General features: G+C 42.9%; 1 protein-coding gene across 3 annotated transcripts in view; it reads left to right on the top strand.

The window, feature by feature from the left end:
- The window catches only part of ddx31 (DEAD (Asp-Glu-Ala-Asp) box polypeptide 31), a 67,700-nt gene that overhangs the window by 27,460 nt on the left and 24,285 nt on the right, over positions 1 to 15,955 (top strand). For all 3 annotated transcript variants that reach the window (XM_064974067.1, XM_064974053.1, XM_064974059.1), the window contains exons 15-20: positions 28 to 87; positions 1,167 to 1,217; positions 1,325 to 1,464; positions 2,655 to 2,739; positions 2,876 to 2,987; positions 3,481 to 3,664. In XM_064974067.1, coding sequence (XP_064830139.1) covers positions 28 to 87; positions 1,167 to 1,217; positions 1,325 to 1,464; positions 2,655 to 2,739; positions 2,876 to 2,987; positions 3,481 to 3,664 — 632 coding nt within the window. The remainder of the gene's footprint in view (positions 1 to 27; positions 88 to 1,166; positions 1,218 to 1,324; positions 1,465 to 2,654; positions 2,740 to 2,875; positions 2,988 to 3,480; positions 3,665 to 15,955) is intronic.

The raw sequence follows: 15,955 nt of genomic DNA, 5'->3' as shown, positions 1-15,955 counted from the left end.
TTAAACAACAAACTTTATTTTTAACAGGAAAGGACAGAAGTTTTCCAAGAGTTCTGTCTCTGCAAGACTGGAATTCTGCTCTGTACGGTAAGCCAGCTCAACGTTTGAGACACTGCCTGGGCCTAAATGACGCCAGATATCTTCCTGCGGGTTGAGGGAAACAGTTAGATTAAATAATGACTGTCGTACCAGGTCTAAATTGTGTAGCCCTGGGTCCCAGGCAGCGAGTGGCCTGAGTATCAGCCCCTGTTTGTTGGAAGAAAAATACAGAATATCCCTGCCCTGCGGGAACCAGCCCAGCTTCTCTTTCCATTAGCTTTGGCATTTTGCTAAAAAGTTCCCTAGGCAACTGAGCTTGCCATGGACTTAAACCCAGAACTGTCGCCTCTCAAAATCATTTTCGCTTGATGTTGTGAAAGGTTGCATGGCCAGTTCTTGTCATCCTTCCGTACACCCCTCTCTCCCTCCGTCTCTGTTTCCCACTCTCCCACCCCCCCCATCTCCTTCATTCAATTCAATTGCTTAGTTCCTAGATATTTGTCCTTTGCCATTCGTTTGGACTTGCATTCCTTCAACCAGCCACTGAGGCACACTGTCCCATGATGTCAAAACAATATCAACAATGACAACTTCATTTTGGGGAAATGAAATGTGTGTGAATGAGAAACCCCTTAATGCTAAATGACAAGGCTGAATGAATAAGTGGTTCTAATCCGTCTGACAGGCTTGGCAGGGCCCAGCACTGGCCTCCATCTGTACTGGCTGGCCAGGCCAGCATCGCTACTCCACCCCTCCCTAGGCAGTCCAGTGTGCCCGGCCAATACACAGCTCATCCTGGCCCTGCCACTGGCAACCGAAGGCCCAGAGCTCCATGCAGCATCTTCCCTCTTCCTAGCACTCCAATATCAGCTATTTGTTTATATTATACGCTACAGCAACGCAGCTGGCCACAAACCACAATGGCCTCCCAGACCAATAAAGACAATGGCCTTTTTGAAATGTTAGCCCATTTCAAACAAACTCCTGTGCGTGCACACATTTGACCAGGAAAATGTACTACTTCTTACCTACTTCTTAAATCTTACCTAAAAGTCAGAGGGTTGGTTTCAGCCTTGCATTGGGAGGTCCACGACATCAAAATCATTATTTTTTATTTTTTTCTCCAGGATGTTGCAGCACGTGGACTTGACATGCCTCAGGTGACATGGATTGTACAGGTAAAATTCTAATATAAGAACATGACATTACTGTCCATATAGGGATTCCAAGTGAAATGTCAGATATTTGTATTTAAATTAGTAATTTGTGTGTCTGTGTGTTTCAGTACAACCCTCCAACCACTCCAGCAGAGTATGTGCACCGCGTCGGGCGAACTGCCCGTATAGGAGCTAGGGGAAGCAGCCTTCTCTTTCTCACCCCTGCTGAAATGTCCTATGTCACTTCTCTAGCAAATCACAATATCAGGTAGGTCTGTGGATGATCACTCAACATCCCTTCTCTAACCCGTGTGCCCATGTTCACAACCTTTTTATGGTTGTGTGACACATCTCCACACAGTCTGTCTGCGTCTCCAACTCTAAAGTTAGTCTTATTTGTACTTTTCTATGCTCCATATAAGACCGTGAAACACTTCTCTCCCAGTCCTGTTCTCATACACGTGGTCTCTATGGATTTACTTTGTGCACACACACACACACACACACTAATGCTTCATTCCCAAGCTCTTAGTGTAGCCCGGGCTGAATCGTCTGGGCAGATCAATCTCTGTGAAGGGGAGCACTGACAGCCACTGAGCAGAGCCAGCCAGAGCTGTCACCCTCTATGGTCACGTGCCTACCAGGACTAGACTAATCACACACCGCCACTGCTCACAATTTACCACAAGCAACATGACAGCCTGCTGCTAGGGTGGGGGGCATTGGGCATTGCGGAACATCCCGCACCCCACATCTATTTTTATGGGCACAAGCACTGTTCATGACACAAACTGTTCACACCCCTCTTGTTGGCGGAGAGAGTTTTTAGCAGGTTTAAAGCGTATTTCCTGCAATTCTACACATTTTGTCATGGGGCGCAAAGAAAATGGTTAAGCAAATTTTCATGCAATTCTGTATATTTTGCCATGTCTAATGTATATTCATGTGATATGTGCACGCACAGGAGTTTGTTTGAAATGGGCTAACATTTCAAAAAGGCCATTGTCTTTATTGATCTGGGAGGCCATTGTGGTTTGTGGCCTCCTGCCGAACCCACAGTTTGGGAACCACTGTGCGATAGGTTTATTAAAAGGGTTTAGGACGAGGGAGTAAGACATCCGGAGAGATCCAATAGAAAGTCATACTACAAAAGTCTCACTACTTTGTGTCTTTAGAACAAGCACCCGTTTGAGGCTATGTCACAATGTTTGGATTTCCCCAAATGTACTTACTTGGTAGTTTTTTGAAAGCAGTCCACAGTGGAACTCAGGGTGTCTGGGTTGTATTCACTAGGAAGCAAATGTAACCATAGGGGCCAAAAAATGGAATGGACCTACCTAAATTTGTCCAATAAGAAACTCTTGTTTTTGTTTAAAAATGTTTTCTGCATCAAAACGGTTTGCAACGGTTTGCACAGTGCACTAATGAATACACCCCTGTTGTCAACTGTTCCTCCAGCCTGTCCGAGATGAAGATGGAGATGATTCTGTCAACGCTAATGCTGGACGACCGCTTCAAAGTCAGGGGAAAGTATGACGGCAAGGTGAGGTAGCAACAAGCTCAACACATTTTATACTTATAAGACTATATTCAGCTTTCACCAATGTTAAAAGTGCTTTCCTTCTGGTCAGTTCAATCCACATAACTTGTGTGTATTGTGCACTTGTGTGTGTCTGTAGAAGTCTTCTGGGGCTCCGGAGCAGGAGGTGCAGGAAAGAGCAACTGTCCTACAGACGGAGTTTGAGAATGTTGTCCATAACGATAACAACTCTGTCCAAGCAGCCAAGAGAGGTGTGTTTAAATTTGTTTAAAATTTGCACACAAGAAAAGACAAGGCAATAAGATGAGAGTTTAAAGACAAAGGAAAACTGCAGGAGTGGGTTAGTATGGCACCTCTCCCTTTCCATTTTTAAAACAGAATCCTAACATTAAAGAAAATCAAATAGTTGGGAATAACACACACAAAAAAAAAAGATTTAAGCACATGGGTAAAAAATGAATTTATTTAAAGTTAAATGCATAATCACCATGCGTTACAAACAAACGTCACCCAACATTGCTGGGTTAAATGGACAAAAAAAACGAAGAATTCTTTGTTTAACATGATCATTGACATTATATTGTATATAGCAGGTAAGTTTGGGTACAGAATCAAAAGAACGGCTTCCTCATTATAAGAGAATGATATTCTCATTAACAGTTTGTCTGGTTGACTGGTTTAAACTCCTGTTTTGTGGTCCTCGTTTTAGTGACGTTCACTCATCGCTTTCCTCTGTTGCTTTAGCCTTGCAGTCCTTCCTACGGGCGTACACTGCCTACCCATCCAACATGAAGCACATCTTCCATATCAAAGCCCTGCACCTGGGCCACGCCGCCAAGAGCTTCGGCCTGAGGGACGCCCCACGGGGCCTGGTCACTGCCCCTGCCAAGGGCTCCAACAAAGACAAGGGACAGGCCAAGGGCAAGAGGTGAGCCTAAACACTGCGGCACCGCTAGCATTACTGAACTGTCTGTCACTTTCTTACTGTCATTCATACATCTTTTTTTTAATGAAAACATGTGGTGTTTAGCATGTATGCATGTACATTTGAAGTCGGAAGTTTACATACACCTACATATATTAAACTCTGTTTTTCACAATTCCTAATATTAATCCTAGTAAAAATTCCCTGTTTTAGGTCAGTTCGGATCACCACTTTATTTTAAGAATGTGAAATGTCATAATAGGAGAGAACAAATTATTTCAGCTTTTATTTCTTTCATCACATTCCCAGTGGGTTAGAAGTTTACATACTCATGTGGAATTTGGTACCATTGTCTTTAAATTGTTTGTCTTGGGTCAAATGTTTCGGGTAATCTTCCACAAGCTTTCCACAATAATTTGGGTGAATTCCTCCTGATAGAGCTGGTGTAACTGAGTCAGGTATGTAGGCCTCCTTGCTCGCACACACTTTTTCAGTTCTGCCCACACATTTTCTATAGGATTGAGGTCAGGGCTTTGTGATGGCCACTCCAATACCTTGACTTTGTTGTCCTTAAGCCATTTTGCCACAACTTTGGAAGTATGCTTGGGGTCATTGTCCATTCGGAAGACCCATTTTTGACCAAGCTTTAACTTCCTGACTGATGTCTTGAGATGTTGCTTCAATATATCCACATAATTTTTCTCCCTCATGATGCCATCTATTTTGTGAAATGCGCCAGTCCCTCCTGCAGCAAAGCACCTCAACAACATGATGCTGCCACCCCTGTGCTTCACTGTTGGGATGGTGTTCCTCGGCTTGCAAGCCTTCCCCCTTTTCCTCCAAACATAATAATGGTCATTATGGCCAAACAGTTCTTTTTTTGTTTCATCAGACCAGAGGACATTTCTCCAAAAAGTACAATCTTTGTCCCCATGTGCAGTTGCAAACTGTAGTCTGGCTTTTTTATGGCGGTTTGGGAGCAGTGGCTTCTTCCTTGCTGAGAGGCCTTTCAGGTTATGTCGATATAGGACTTGTTTTACTGTGGATGTAGATACTTTTGTACCGGTTTCCTACAGCATCTTCATAAGGTCCTTTGTTGTTGTTCTGGGATTGATTTGCTCTTTTCGCACAGAAGTACGTTCATCTCTAGGAGACAGAACGCGTCTCCTTCCTTAGCGGTATGATGGCTGCGTGGTCCCATGGTGTTTATACTTTTACTACTTATACTATTGTTTGTACAGATTAATGTGGTACCTTCAGGGGTTTGGAAATTGCTGGATGAACCAGACTTGTGGAGGTCTACACTTTTTTTTCTGCGTTTTTGGCTCATTTCTTTTGATTTTCCCACGATGTCAAGCAAAGAGGCACTGAGTTTGAAGGTAGGCCTTGAAATGCATCCACAGGTACTCAAATGATGTAAATTAGCCTATCAGAAGCTTCTAAAGCATTTTCTGGGTTTTTCCCAAGCTGTTTAAAGGCACAGACAACTTAGTGTATGTAAACTTCTGACCCACTGGAATTGTGATATGGTGAGGTAAGTGAAATAACCTCTGAGATAAATTCTTTCAACAATTGTTGGAAAAATTACTTGTCATGCACAAAGTAGATATCCTAACCAACTTGCCGAAACTATAGTTTGTTCACAAGAAATATGTGGAGTGTTTGAAAAAATTGTTTAGTGACTTCCGGCTTCAACTGCATGTGTGCAATGGAGGAAGCTGCCCTTGTTTTGATTTTGAAATATCAGCCATAGCGAGCTGCTATTCCTGTCCCTCTGCATGTAGAGGAGTGGCTGTATGTCTAGACTCCCAGAGGACAATCTGTATGGCCAGGCGGGGCCGTTGCTAGGGGTGTCTGACACTGGACCTGCCTCCACTCATCTCTACTCTCACACAGCTATTAGTGGTCATCTGAGGGATTCCCCTGAGGCTTAGCACTCAGGTTCTGGCCTGACTGACTTCTGGCTGGCTGCTTGGCCTGGACTCGCCCTCCAGACAGACGCAGGCAGCGCAGCACAGCCGGAGAGAGGGAAGGAGGGTCAGCTCAGCAGGGTGCCATAGTGCTCATTAGCCTGCTGATTGTGGGAGACATGTTAGTATATTCTGCGCTGCTTGGACTGATTAGCGTGGGCTCTCACTTCTTCTACAGCAAGCTAGCAGCTAGCACCTGCTATAGATATATGCAGTTTGTCTGACGTTCAGCTTAGTGGTACTTGGTTCATTTGGTTTTGGCGAGCTTGGTTTGTAAAACGATTCCTTGTCCATCACCTTGATGTTAGAGTGTGGTTCATGTTTTTTTCCTGTGTGTCCCAAGTGGCACCGTATTCCCTATATAGTGCACTACTTGTGACCAGGGTCTTGGGACCCGTTTCCCAAAGCCTTCATTGCATTAAGATCATTGCTAGAACCGTCTTACCATCTTCGGTTGTTTCGCAAAACCATTATTACTAAAGTTGCACTTGAAAACGTTTATTTACCGACTGCCTTAGATGCTTTTTTGCCCTTCCCAGTCACTTTATACACAGAAGAGCTCAGCTAAACACAGAATTAAGAGTTTTCTGTCGCGCTGTGACTGCCGACAACTTCAGAATGAAGTTGACTACAAATACAACGTTGACAATTTCTTTGCAATTGTTACAAATAAGTAAAGAATAAAATTGTTTGAAGTGAAAACAGAGATGACTGAAAAAGATAAATGGGCTACGTAGGCCTGTATATTAAAATCACATTGAAGTCAATTGTATGTTTATTCAATTGCATTCTATTTGCCAGTTCTAGGCTTTGTCATTTTTGGCTCAATATAATTCATGTGTAATGTGCCATCTTGATTTAGTGTATTATTATAGAGTAAGCATTTAGAATGTTTTGTTACAGCCCGAATAAAACATTTACTAAATTGAGATTGTGTCACTGGCCTACACACAATACCACATAATGTCAGAGTGGAATAATATTTTAAGAAATGTTTTGAGTCAGGTATTTAAACCCTTTGTTTTGACAAGCCTAAATAAGTTCAGTTGTAAAAAAGTGCTTAAGTTACATAATAAGCTGCATGGACTCACTCTGTGTGCGGAAATACTGTTAACTTTTCTAGGGCAGGCGTTCTGCTAGCGGAACCCCCCGACAACAATCTGCTGAAAAGGCAGCGCGCGCAAAATTCAAAAATATGTTTTTAGAAATATGTGACTTTCACACATTAAGTCCAATACAGCAAATGAAAGATAAACATCTTGTTAATTTACCCATCGTGTCCGTTTTCAAAAAGGCTTTACAGTGAAAGCACACCATATGATTGTTCGGTCATAGCCAAGTCAAAAAAACACAGCCATTTTTCCAGCCAAAGAGAGAAGTCACAAAAAGCAGAAATATATTGATAAAATTAATCACTAACCTTTGATCTTCATCAGATGACACTCATAGGACATCATGTTACACAATACATATATGTTTTGTTTGATAATCTGCATATTTATATCCAAAAATCTGTTTACATTGGCGCGTTACATCCGGTGATTTTGCAGAAATACTCATAATAAACATTGATAAAAGATACAAGTGTTATTCACAGAATGAAAGAGACTTCTCCTTAATGCAACCGCTGTGTCAGATTTCAATAAAACTTTACGGAAATAGCATAATCTGAGTACGGCGCTCAGAGCCCAATCCAGCCAGAGAAATATCCGCCATGTTGGAGTCAACGGAAGTTAGAAATAACATTAGAAATATTCACTTACCTTTGATCTTCATCAGAAGGCACTCCCAGGAATCCCAGTTCGACAATAAATTACTGATTTGGTCAATAAAGTCCACCATTTATGTCCAAATAGCCACCTCTTGTTAGCGTGTTCAGCCCAGTAATCCATCTTCATGAGGCACGAGCACTTCGTCTAGACAAAAACTCTAAAAGTTCCGTTACAGGTCGTAGTAACAAGTCAAACGATGTATGGAATCAATCTTTAGGATGTTTTTAACATAAATCATCAATAAGGTTCCAACCGGAGAATTTCATTGTCTGAAGAAAAGCACTGGAGCTCCCATTCCCCCCTCTTTTATAGCAGAAGCCTGAAACAAGTTTCTTAAGACGGTTGACATCTAGTGGAAGCCGTAGGAAGTGCAACTTGACCCCATAGACACTGTGTATTCTGTAGGCCAAGCTTTGAAAAAGTACAAACCTCAGATTTCCCACTTCCTGGTTGTATTTTTCTCAGGTTTTCACCTGTCAAACAGTTTTAGAAATAATCATATGCATATATTAGCATCTGGGACAGAGTAAGAGGCAGTTCACTCTGGGCACCTTATTCATCCAAAAGTGAAAATGCTGCCCCCTATCCCAAAAGGGTTTTAACCCCCTACAGTCGATGTCCGCACACCCGCGTGTGTCAGGAGACTCCAAGTGTCAGGAGACTCGTCTGAAGTCGGTACAGATGATCTGCCAACTGCTGTCTGTGGCATCCGAACCGTTTTTGGCTACACACTAATTGACTCTAATGAACATGTACAGGCCATACAAGACTTGACTGAAGGTCCCTTGGTAACAGTTGAAAAAATGTATGGAAGTACCAATGCCTTCAAAAGGTTTTCAGACCCCTTGTCTTTTTCCACATTTTGTTACCTTATTCTAAAAATTGATTAAAAAAAAATCCTCGATCTACACACACTACACCATAATAATAATAAAGCAAAAGCAGGTTTTTAGAGATTTTTGCAAATGTATAAAACAAAATAACAGACCTTATTTCATTAAGTATTCAGACCCTTTGCTATGAGACTTGAAATTGAGCTCAGGTGCATCCTTTTTACATGGATCATCCTTGAGATGTTCCTACAACTTGATTTGAGTCCATCTGTGGTAAATTTAAATTGATTTAACATGATTTGGAAAGACACACACCTGTCTAAGGCTCCACAGATGACAGCGCATGTCAGAGCAAAAATCAAGACATGAGGTCGAAGGAATTGTCCGTAGAGCTCCGAGACAGGATTGTGCTGAGACACATATCAGGGCAATGGTACAAAAACATTTCTGCAGCATTTGAAGGTCCCCAAGAACACAGTGGCCTCCATCGTTCTTAAATTAAAGAAATTTGGAACGATCAGGACTGCCAAAATGAGCGATCGGGGGAGAAGGGCCTTCGTCATGGTGGTGACCAAGAAGCCGATGGTCACTCTGACAGAGCTCTAGTATTCCTCTGTGGAGAATGGAGAATCTTCCAGAAGGACAACCATCTCTGCAGCACTCGGAGACGCAGACACTCATCAGGCCTTTATGGTAGCGTGGCCAGACGGAAGCCACTCCTCAGTAAAAGGGGCATTTTTTTAATACATTTATTTAACTAGGGAAGTCAGTTAAGAACAAATTCTTATTTTCAATGACAGCCTAGAATCATTGGGTTATAACTGCCTGTTCAGGGGCAACAGATTCCAACCTTCCGGCTACTAGTCCAACGCTCTAACCGCTAGGCTACCCTGCCGCCCAGTACATCACAGCCCACTTGGAGTTTGTCAAAAGGCACCTGAAGTCTCTGACCGGGTAGTCACCTGGAATGCATTTCAATTAACATCTGTGCCTTGTTAAAAGTACATTTGTGGAATTTCTTTCCTTCAATGCATTTGAGCCAATCAGTTGTGTTTTGACAAAGTAGGGGTGATATTTGGTAAAAGTCCATATGGCAAGAACCGCTCAAATAAGCAAAGCAAAGCGAAACGACAGTCCATTACTTGAAGACATGGTCAGTCAATTCAGAAAATTTAAAGAACTTTTAACGTTTCTTCAAGCGCATTCGTAAAAACCATCAAGTGCTATGATGAAACTGGCTCTCATGAGGACCGCCACAAGATAGGAAGACCTCGAGTTACCTCTGCTGCAGAGGATAAGTTCATTACAGTTACCAGCTTCAGAAATTGCAGCCCAAATAAATGCTTTACAGAGTCCAAGTAACACACATCTCAACATCAACTGTTCAGAGGAGACTGTGTAAATCAGGCCTTCATGGTCGAATTTCTGCAAAGAAACCACAACTGAAGGATACCAATAAGAAGAAGAGACTTGCTTGGGCCAAATTTGAGATTTTGCGGTCTGCGGGCCGGTTCTAATAATAAATCAAGATTTTCCCAACCGCCGTGTCTCAGAGACTTGCTTGGGCCAAATTTGAGATTTTCGCTTCCAACCGCCGTGTCTTTGTAAGACCCGGAACAGGTGAATGGATGATCTCCGCATGTGTGGTTCCCAGGAGGAAGTGTGGGGTGCTTTGCTGGTGACACTGTCTGTGATTAATTTAGAATTCAAGGCACACTTAACCAGAATGACTACCACAGTGTTCTGCAGTGATACGCCATACCATCTGGTTTGCGCTTAGTGGTACGATCATTTGTTTTTCAACAGGAAAATGACCCAACACACCTCCAGGCTGTGTAAGGGCTGTTTGACCAAGAAGGAGAGTGATGGAGTACTGTATCAGATGACCTGGCCTCCAGTCACCTGACCTCAACCCAATTGAGATGGTTTGGGATAAGTTGCACCGCAGTTGTGATGGAAAAGCAGCCAACAAGTGCTCAGCATATGTGGGAACTCCAAGATTTTTGGAAAAGCATTCCAGGTTAAGCTGGTTGAGAGAATGTCACGTGTGCAAAGCTGTCAAGGCAAAGGGTGGCTACTCTGCGCTATCTCAAATATAAAATATATTTTGATTTGCATACCACTTTTATTGGTTACTTCATGATTCCATATGTGTTATTCATAGTTTTAATGTCCAATTTTATTCTACAATGTAGAAGAAAGTAAAAATAAAGAAAAAGCCTTGAATGAGTAGGTGTCCAAACTTGACTGATACTGCATGTAAATGATATATTTCAGTATTTTATTTATAAATTAGCAAACATTTCTAAAAACCTGTTTGTGCTTTGTAGTTTGTGTTCGTGTGTAGATTGTGGGTGGAAAACAATTGAAACAATTTTAGAATAAGGCTGTAACGTAACAAAATGTGGAAAAATTCAAGGGGTCTGATTTATTTTCTGAAGACACTGTATTTTTGGATTGTTTAAATGCCCAAAATATGGGGTTAAATAAATGTATCAAAAATGGATTATCTCTCTATCGGAGAGACACTGTAGAAAAAACGTAATATTTATATTTGTTTTGAACCTATCTGTTCCATGTAATGAATCTTCTATTCAATGCATTTGTATTGGCAAACAGCAGTAAGATCAAATAATTGTTTGTTTTTTTGTTACTTCAAGGGGTTTTAAAATTCTAAATCAAATAGCTAAATGATCCTTGGTATGACCTTAACTATATAGCTTAGTAGAAAAACTGCAATGTATGTGGCAAAGAAATTAACATTATGTCCTTAATACAAAGCGTTATGTTTGGAGCAAATCCAAAACATCACTGAGTACCACTCTTTAAATTTTCAAGCATGGTGTTGGCTTCATCGTGTTATGTGTATGCTTGTCATCGGCAAGGACTATGGTGTTTTTTTAGGTTAAAAATAAATTGAGGAGAGCTATGCACAGGCAAGATCCTAGAGGAAAACCTGGGAGACATTCACCTTTCAACAGGACAATAACCTGAAACACAAGGCCAAATATAAGCTGGAGTTGCTTACCAAGATGACATTGAATGTGCTTGAGTGGCCAAGTTATAGCTTTGAAAATGGCTGTCAACCAACTTGACAGAACCTGAGGAGTATTGTGTGTAGATGGGTGAGAATTTGTTTTTATCAATTTTGAATTCAGGCTCAAGCACAACAAAATATGGAATAAGTTGAGGGGTATGAATACTTTCTGAAATTACTGTCTCAGAGCTGATCTGATGTCAGTATTGTAGAATACATCTAATGTTAGGTAAGATTTGAATGGAGAAAGCTGATCCGAGAGCAGTGCTGCTTTTCTTTCGATCCCATTAATATCGGCACATAGTGTAACGACGCACTAAGCAAATGTTCTCTCTATGTGCTTATTTGGGAAACACTCTTAAACAGTTGGCCCATGAATAGCGATGAATCTGGTACAATCATTAAAAAAAATGTAAATAAAATTTATCATAACACAATAGAAACATCTGTGTACAGTGTGAGCAAATCAAGTAAGGAGGTAAGGCAATAAATAGGCCAATAGTGGCGAGGTAATAATTTAGCAATTTACAGAGAAGAAAGAGCAGAAAAACAAATATGGGGATGAGGTAGGTTGTTAGTTGGATGGGCTATTTACAGATGGGCTGTGTACAGCTGCAGCGATCGGTAAGCTGCTCTGACAGCTGATGCTTAAATTTAGTGAGGGAGATTATAAGCCTCCAACTTCAGTGATTTTTGCAATTCGTTCCAGTCATTGGCAGCAGAGAACAGCAGGCGGCCAAAGCAGGTGTTTGCTTTGGGGATGACCAGTGAAATATACCTGCTGGAGCGCGTGCTGCGGGTGGGTTTTGCTATGGTGACCAGTGGGCTGAGATAAGGCAGAGCTTTACCCAGCAAAGACTTTTATAGACGAGCCAGTGGGTTTGTCGACTAATATTTAGCGAGGACCAGCCAACGAGGACATACGGGTCGCAGTGGTGGGGAGTGTATGGGGCTTTGGTGACAGGCTTCATCCAATTTGAGTAGGGTATTGGAGGCTATTTTGTAAATTACATCACAGAAGTCGTGGATCGGTAGGATGGTCAGTTTTACGAGGATATGTTTGTCAGCATGAGTGAAGGATGCTTTGTTGCGAAATAGGAAGGTAATTCTAGAATTAACTTTGGATTGTAGATGTTTGATGTGAGTCTGGAAGGAGAGTTTACAGTCTAACCAGACACCTAGGTATTTGTAGTTGTCCACATATTCTAAGTCAGAACCGTCCAGAGTAGTGATGCTGGATGGGCGGGCAGGTGCAGGCAGCGATCGGTTGAAGAGCATGCATTTAGTTTTACTTGCGTTTAAGAGCAATTGGAGCCCACGGAAGGAGTGTTGTATGGCATTGAAGCTCGTCTGGGGGGTTGTTAAGTGTCCAAAATAGGGACAGAAGTATACAGAATGGTGTCGTCTGCGTAGAGTTGGATCAGAGAATTACAGCAGCAAGAGCGACGTCATTGGTGTATACAGAGAGTCTTCCCAAGAATTTAACCCTGTGGCACCCCCATAGAGACTGCCAGAGGCCCGGACAACAGACCCTTCGATTTGACACACTGAACTCTATCTGAGAAGTAGTTGGTGAACCAGGCTAGGCAATCATTTGAGAGACCACACCTATCGAGTCTGCCAATGAGGATGTGGTGATTGACAGAGTTGAAAGCCTTAGCCAGGTCGACGAAAACGGCTGCACAGTATTGCTTCTTATCGATGGCGGTTAAGATATCGTTTAGGACCTTGAGCGTGGCTGAGGTGCACACTTGACCAGCTCTGAAACCAGATTGCATAGCGGAGAAGGTATGGTGGGATTCGAAATGGTCGGTCATCTGTTTGTTGGCTTGGCTTTCGAAGACCTTAGAAAGGCAGGGTAAGATAGATATAGGTCTGTAGCAGTTTAGGTCAAGAGTGCCCCCCCCCCTTTGAAGAGGGACGACCGTAGCTGCTTTCCAATCTTTAGAAATCTCAGACGACACGAAAGAGGTTGAATAGGCTCGTAATAGGGTTTACAACAATTTCATGAGATCATTTTAGAAAGAAAGGATCCAGATTGTCTATCCCGGCTGATTTGTAGGGGTCCAGATTTTACAGCTCTTTCAGAACATCAGCTGACTGAATTTCGGAGAAGGAGAAATAAGGAAGGCTTGGGCGAGTTGCTGTGGAGGGTACAGTGCAGTTAACCGGGGTAGGGGTAGCCAGGTGCAAAGCATGGCCAGCAGTAGAAAAATGCTTATTGAAATTCTCAATTATAGTGGATTTATTGGTAGTGACAGTGTTTCCTCTCCTCAGTGCAGTGGGCAGCTGGGAGGAGGAGTTCTTATTCTACAAGGACTTTACAGTGTCCCAGAACTTTTTGGAGTTTGTGTTGCAGGAAGCAAATTTCCGCTTGAAAAAGTTAGCCTTGGCTTTTCTAACTGCCTGTGTTTATTGGTTTCTAACTTCCCTGAAATGTTGTATATCACGGGGGCTGTTCGATGCTAATGCAGAACGCCATAGGTTGTTTTTGTGTTGGTTAAGGGCAGTCGGGTCTGGAGAGAACCAAGGGCTATATCTGTTTCTAAATTTCTTGAATGGGGCTACTTATTTAAGATGGTGAGGAAGGCATTTAAAAACGATAATAACCAGGCATCCTCTACTGACGGGATGAGGTCAATATCCTTCCAGGATATCCGGGCCAGGTCGATTAGAAAGGCCTGCTCGCTGAAGTGTTTCAGGGAGCGTTTGACAGTGATGAGTGGAGGTCGCTTGACCGCTGACCCATTATGGATGCAGGCAATGAGGCAGTGATCGCTGAAAACAGCATAGGGATATTTTGAGGGCAAGTTGGTTGGGATGATATCTATGAGGGTGCCCATGTTTACGGCTTTGGGGTGGTACCTGGTAGGTTCATTGATTTGTGTGAGATTGAGGGCATCAAGCTTAGATTGTAGGATGGCTGGGGTGTTAAGCATGTTCCAGTTTAGGTCACCTAGCAGCACGAGTTCTGAAGATAGATGGGGGACAATCAGTTCACAGCTGGGAGCAGAGGGTTGTCTATAGCAGGCGGCATTGGCGAGAGAGTTGGATATTTAAAAGTAGAAGTTCAAATTGTTTGTGTACAGACCTGGATAGTAGCCTGCAGAGTTCTGTCCCATCTCTGCAGTAGATTGCAACACCGCCCCCTTTGTCTGTTCTATCTTGTCTGAAAATGTTTTAGTTTGGGATGGAGATTTCCGAGTTTTTGGTCTTCCAAAGCCAGGATTCAGACACGGCTAGGGCATCCGGGTTTGCAGTGTGTGCTAAAGCAGTGAATAAAACAAACTTAGGGAGGAGGCTTCTAATGTTAACATGCATGAAACCAAGGCTATTACAGTTACAGAAGTCATCAAAAGAGAGTGCCTGGGGAATAGGAGTGGAGCTCGGCACTACAGGACATGGATTCACCTCTATATCACCAGAGGAACAGAGTAGGATAAGGGTACGGCTAAAAGCTATGGTCGTCTATGACGTCCGGAACAGAGAGTAAAAGGAGGTTTCTGGGGGCGATAAAATAGCTTCAAGTTATAATGTACAGACACAGGTTTGGTAGGATGTGAATACAGTGGAGGTAAACCTAGGTATTGAGTGATGATGAGGGAGATATTGTCTCTAGAAACATCATTGAAACCAGGTGATGTCATCGCATGTGTGGGTGGTGGAACTGAGAGGTTGGATAAAGGTATAATGAGCAGGACTAGAGGCTCTACAGTGAAATAAGCTAATAAACACTAACCAGAACAGCAATGGACACGGCATATTGACATTAAGGAGAGGCATGCTTAGCCGAGTGATCATAAGGGTCCAGTGAGTAGTGGGGTTGGTTGGGGTCACTGCAATTCAGACAGCTAGCCGGGCCATCGGTAGCAAGCTGGCAGAGGATGGAGGTCTGTTTTTAGCCACCTCGTGCGTTTCTGTCGGGAGATAAGTGGGTTTCCGTGTGGTAAAGGGGACCAATCCAATTGGCAAAATAGATATAGTTATAGTGACCCAAGAAAATTGTCCGATAGACCTATTCAGATAGCAGCCGATAAACGGCTAACGATTAGCGGGCTGCAGGTGGGCGTTCAGGTAACATCGCGACGGAGGGGCCAGTTGGATAACTCCCTCGGGCAGACAACGTCGGTAGTCCAGTCGAAGTCTAGCCAGACACCTAGGTATTTATTGATGTCCACATACTCTTAGTCAGAACTGTCCAGAGTAGTGATGCTAGGCGCGCGGGCGGGGGCAGCGATTGGTTGAAGAGCATACATTTAATTTTACTAGCATTTAACAGTAGTTGGAGGCCATGGAAGGAGTGTTGTATGGCATTGAAGCTTGTTTGTTAACACAGTGCCCAAAGAAGGGCCAGATGTATACAGAATGGTGTCATCTGCGTAGAACAAAGAATCACCCGCAGCAAGAGCGACATCATTGATTTATACATACAGAGAATAGAGTTGGCCCGAGAATTTAACCCTGTGGCACCCCCATAGAGACTGCCAGAGTTCCGGACAATTTGACACACTGAACTCTATCTGAGGAGTAGTTAGTGAACCAGGCGAGGTAATCATTAGAGAAACCAAGGCTGTTTAGTCTGCCGATAAGAATGCGGTGCTTGACAGAGTCGAAAGCCTTGGCCAGGTCGATGAAGACAGCTGCACAGTACTGTTTTTTTATCGACAGTGGTTATGATATCG

Source organism: Oncorhynchus masou, chromosome 1, assembly GCF_036934945.1.
Source record: "Oncorhynchus masou masou isolate Uvic2021 chromosome 1, UVic_Omas_1.1, whole genome shotgun sequence".
Classification (NCBI taxonomy): Eukaryota; Metazoa; Chordata; class Actinopteri; order Salmoniformes; family Salmonidae; genus Oncorhynchus; species Oncorhynchus masou.
Note: the sequence above shows the minus strand (reverse complement) of the source record. Positions and strands in the feature narration are given on the sequence as shown.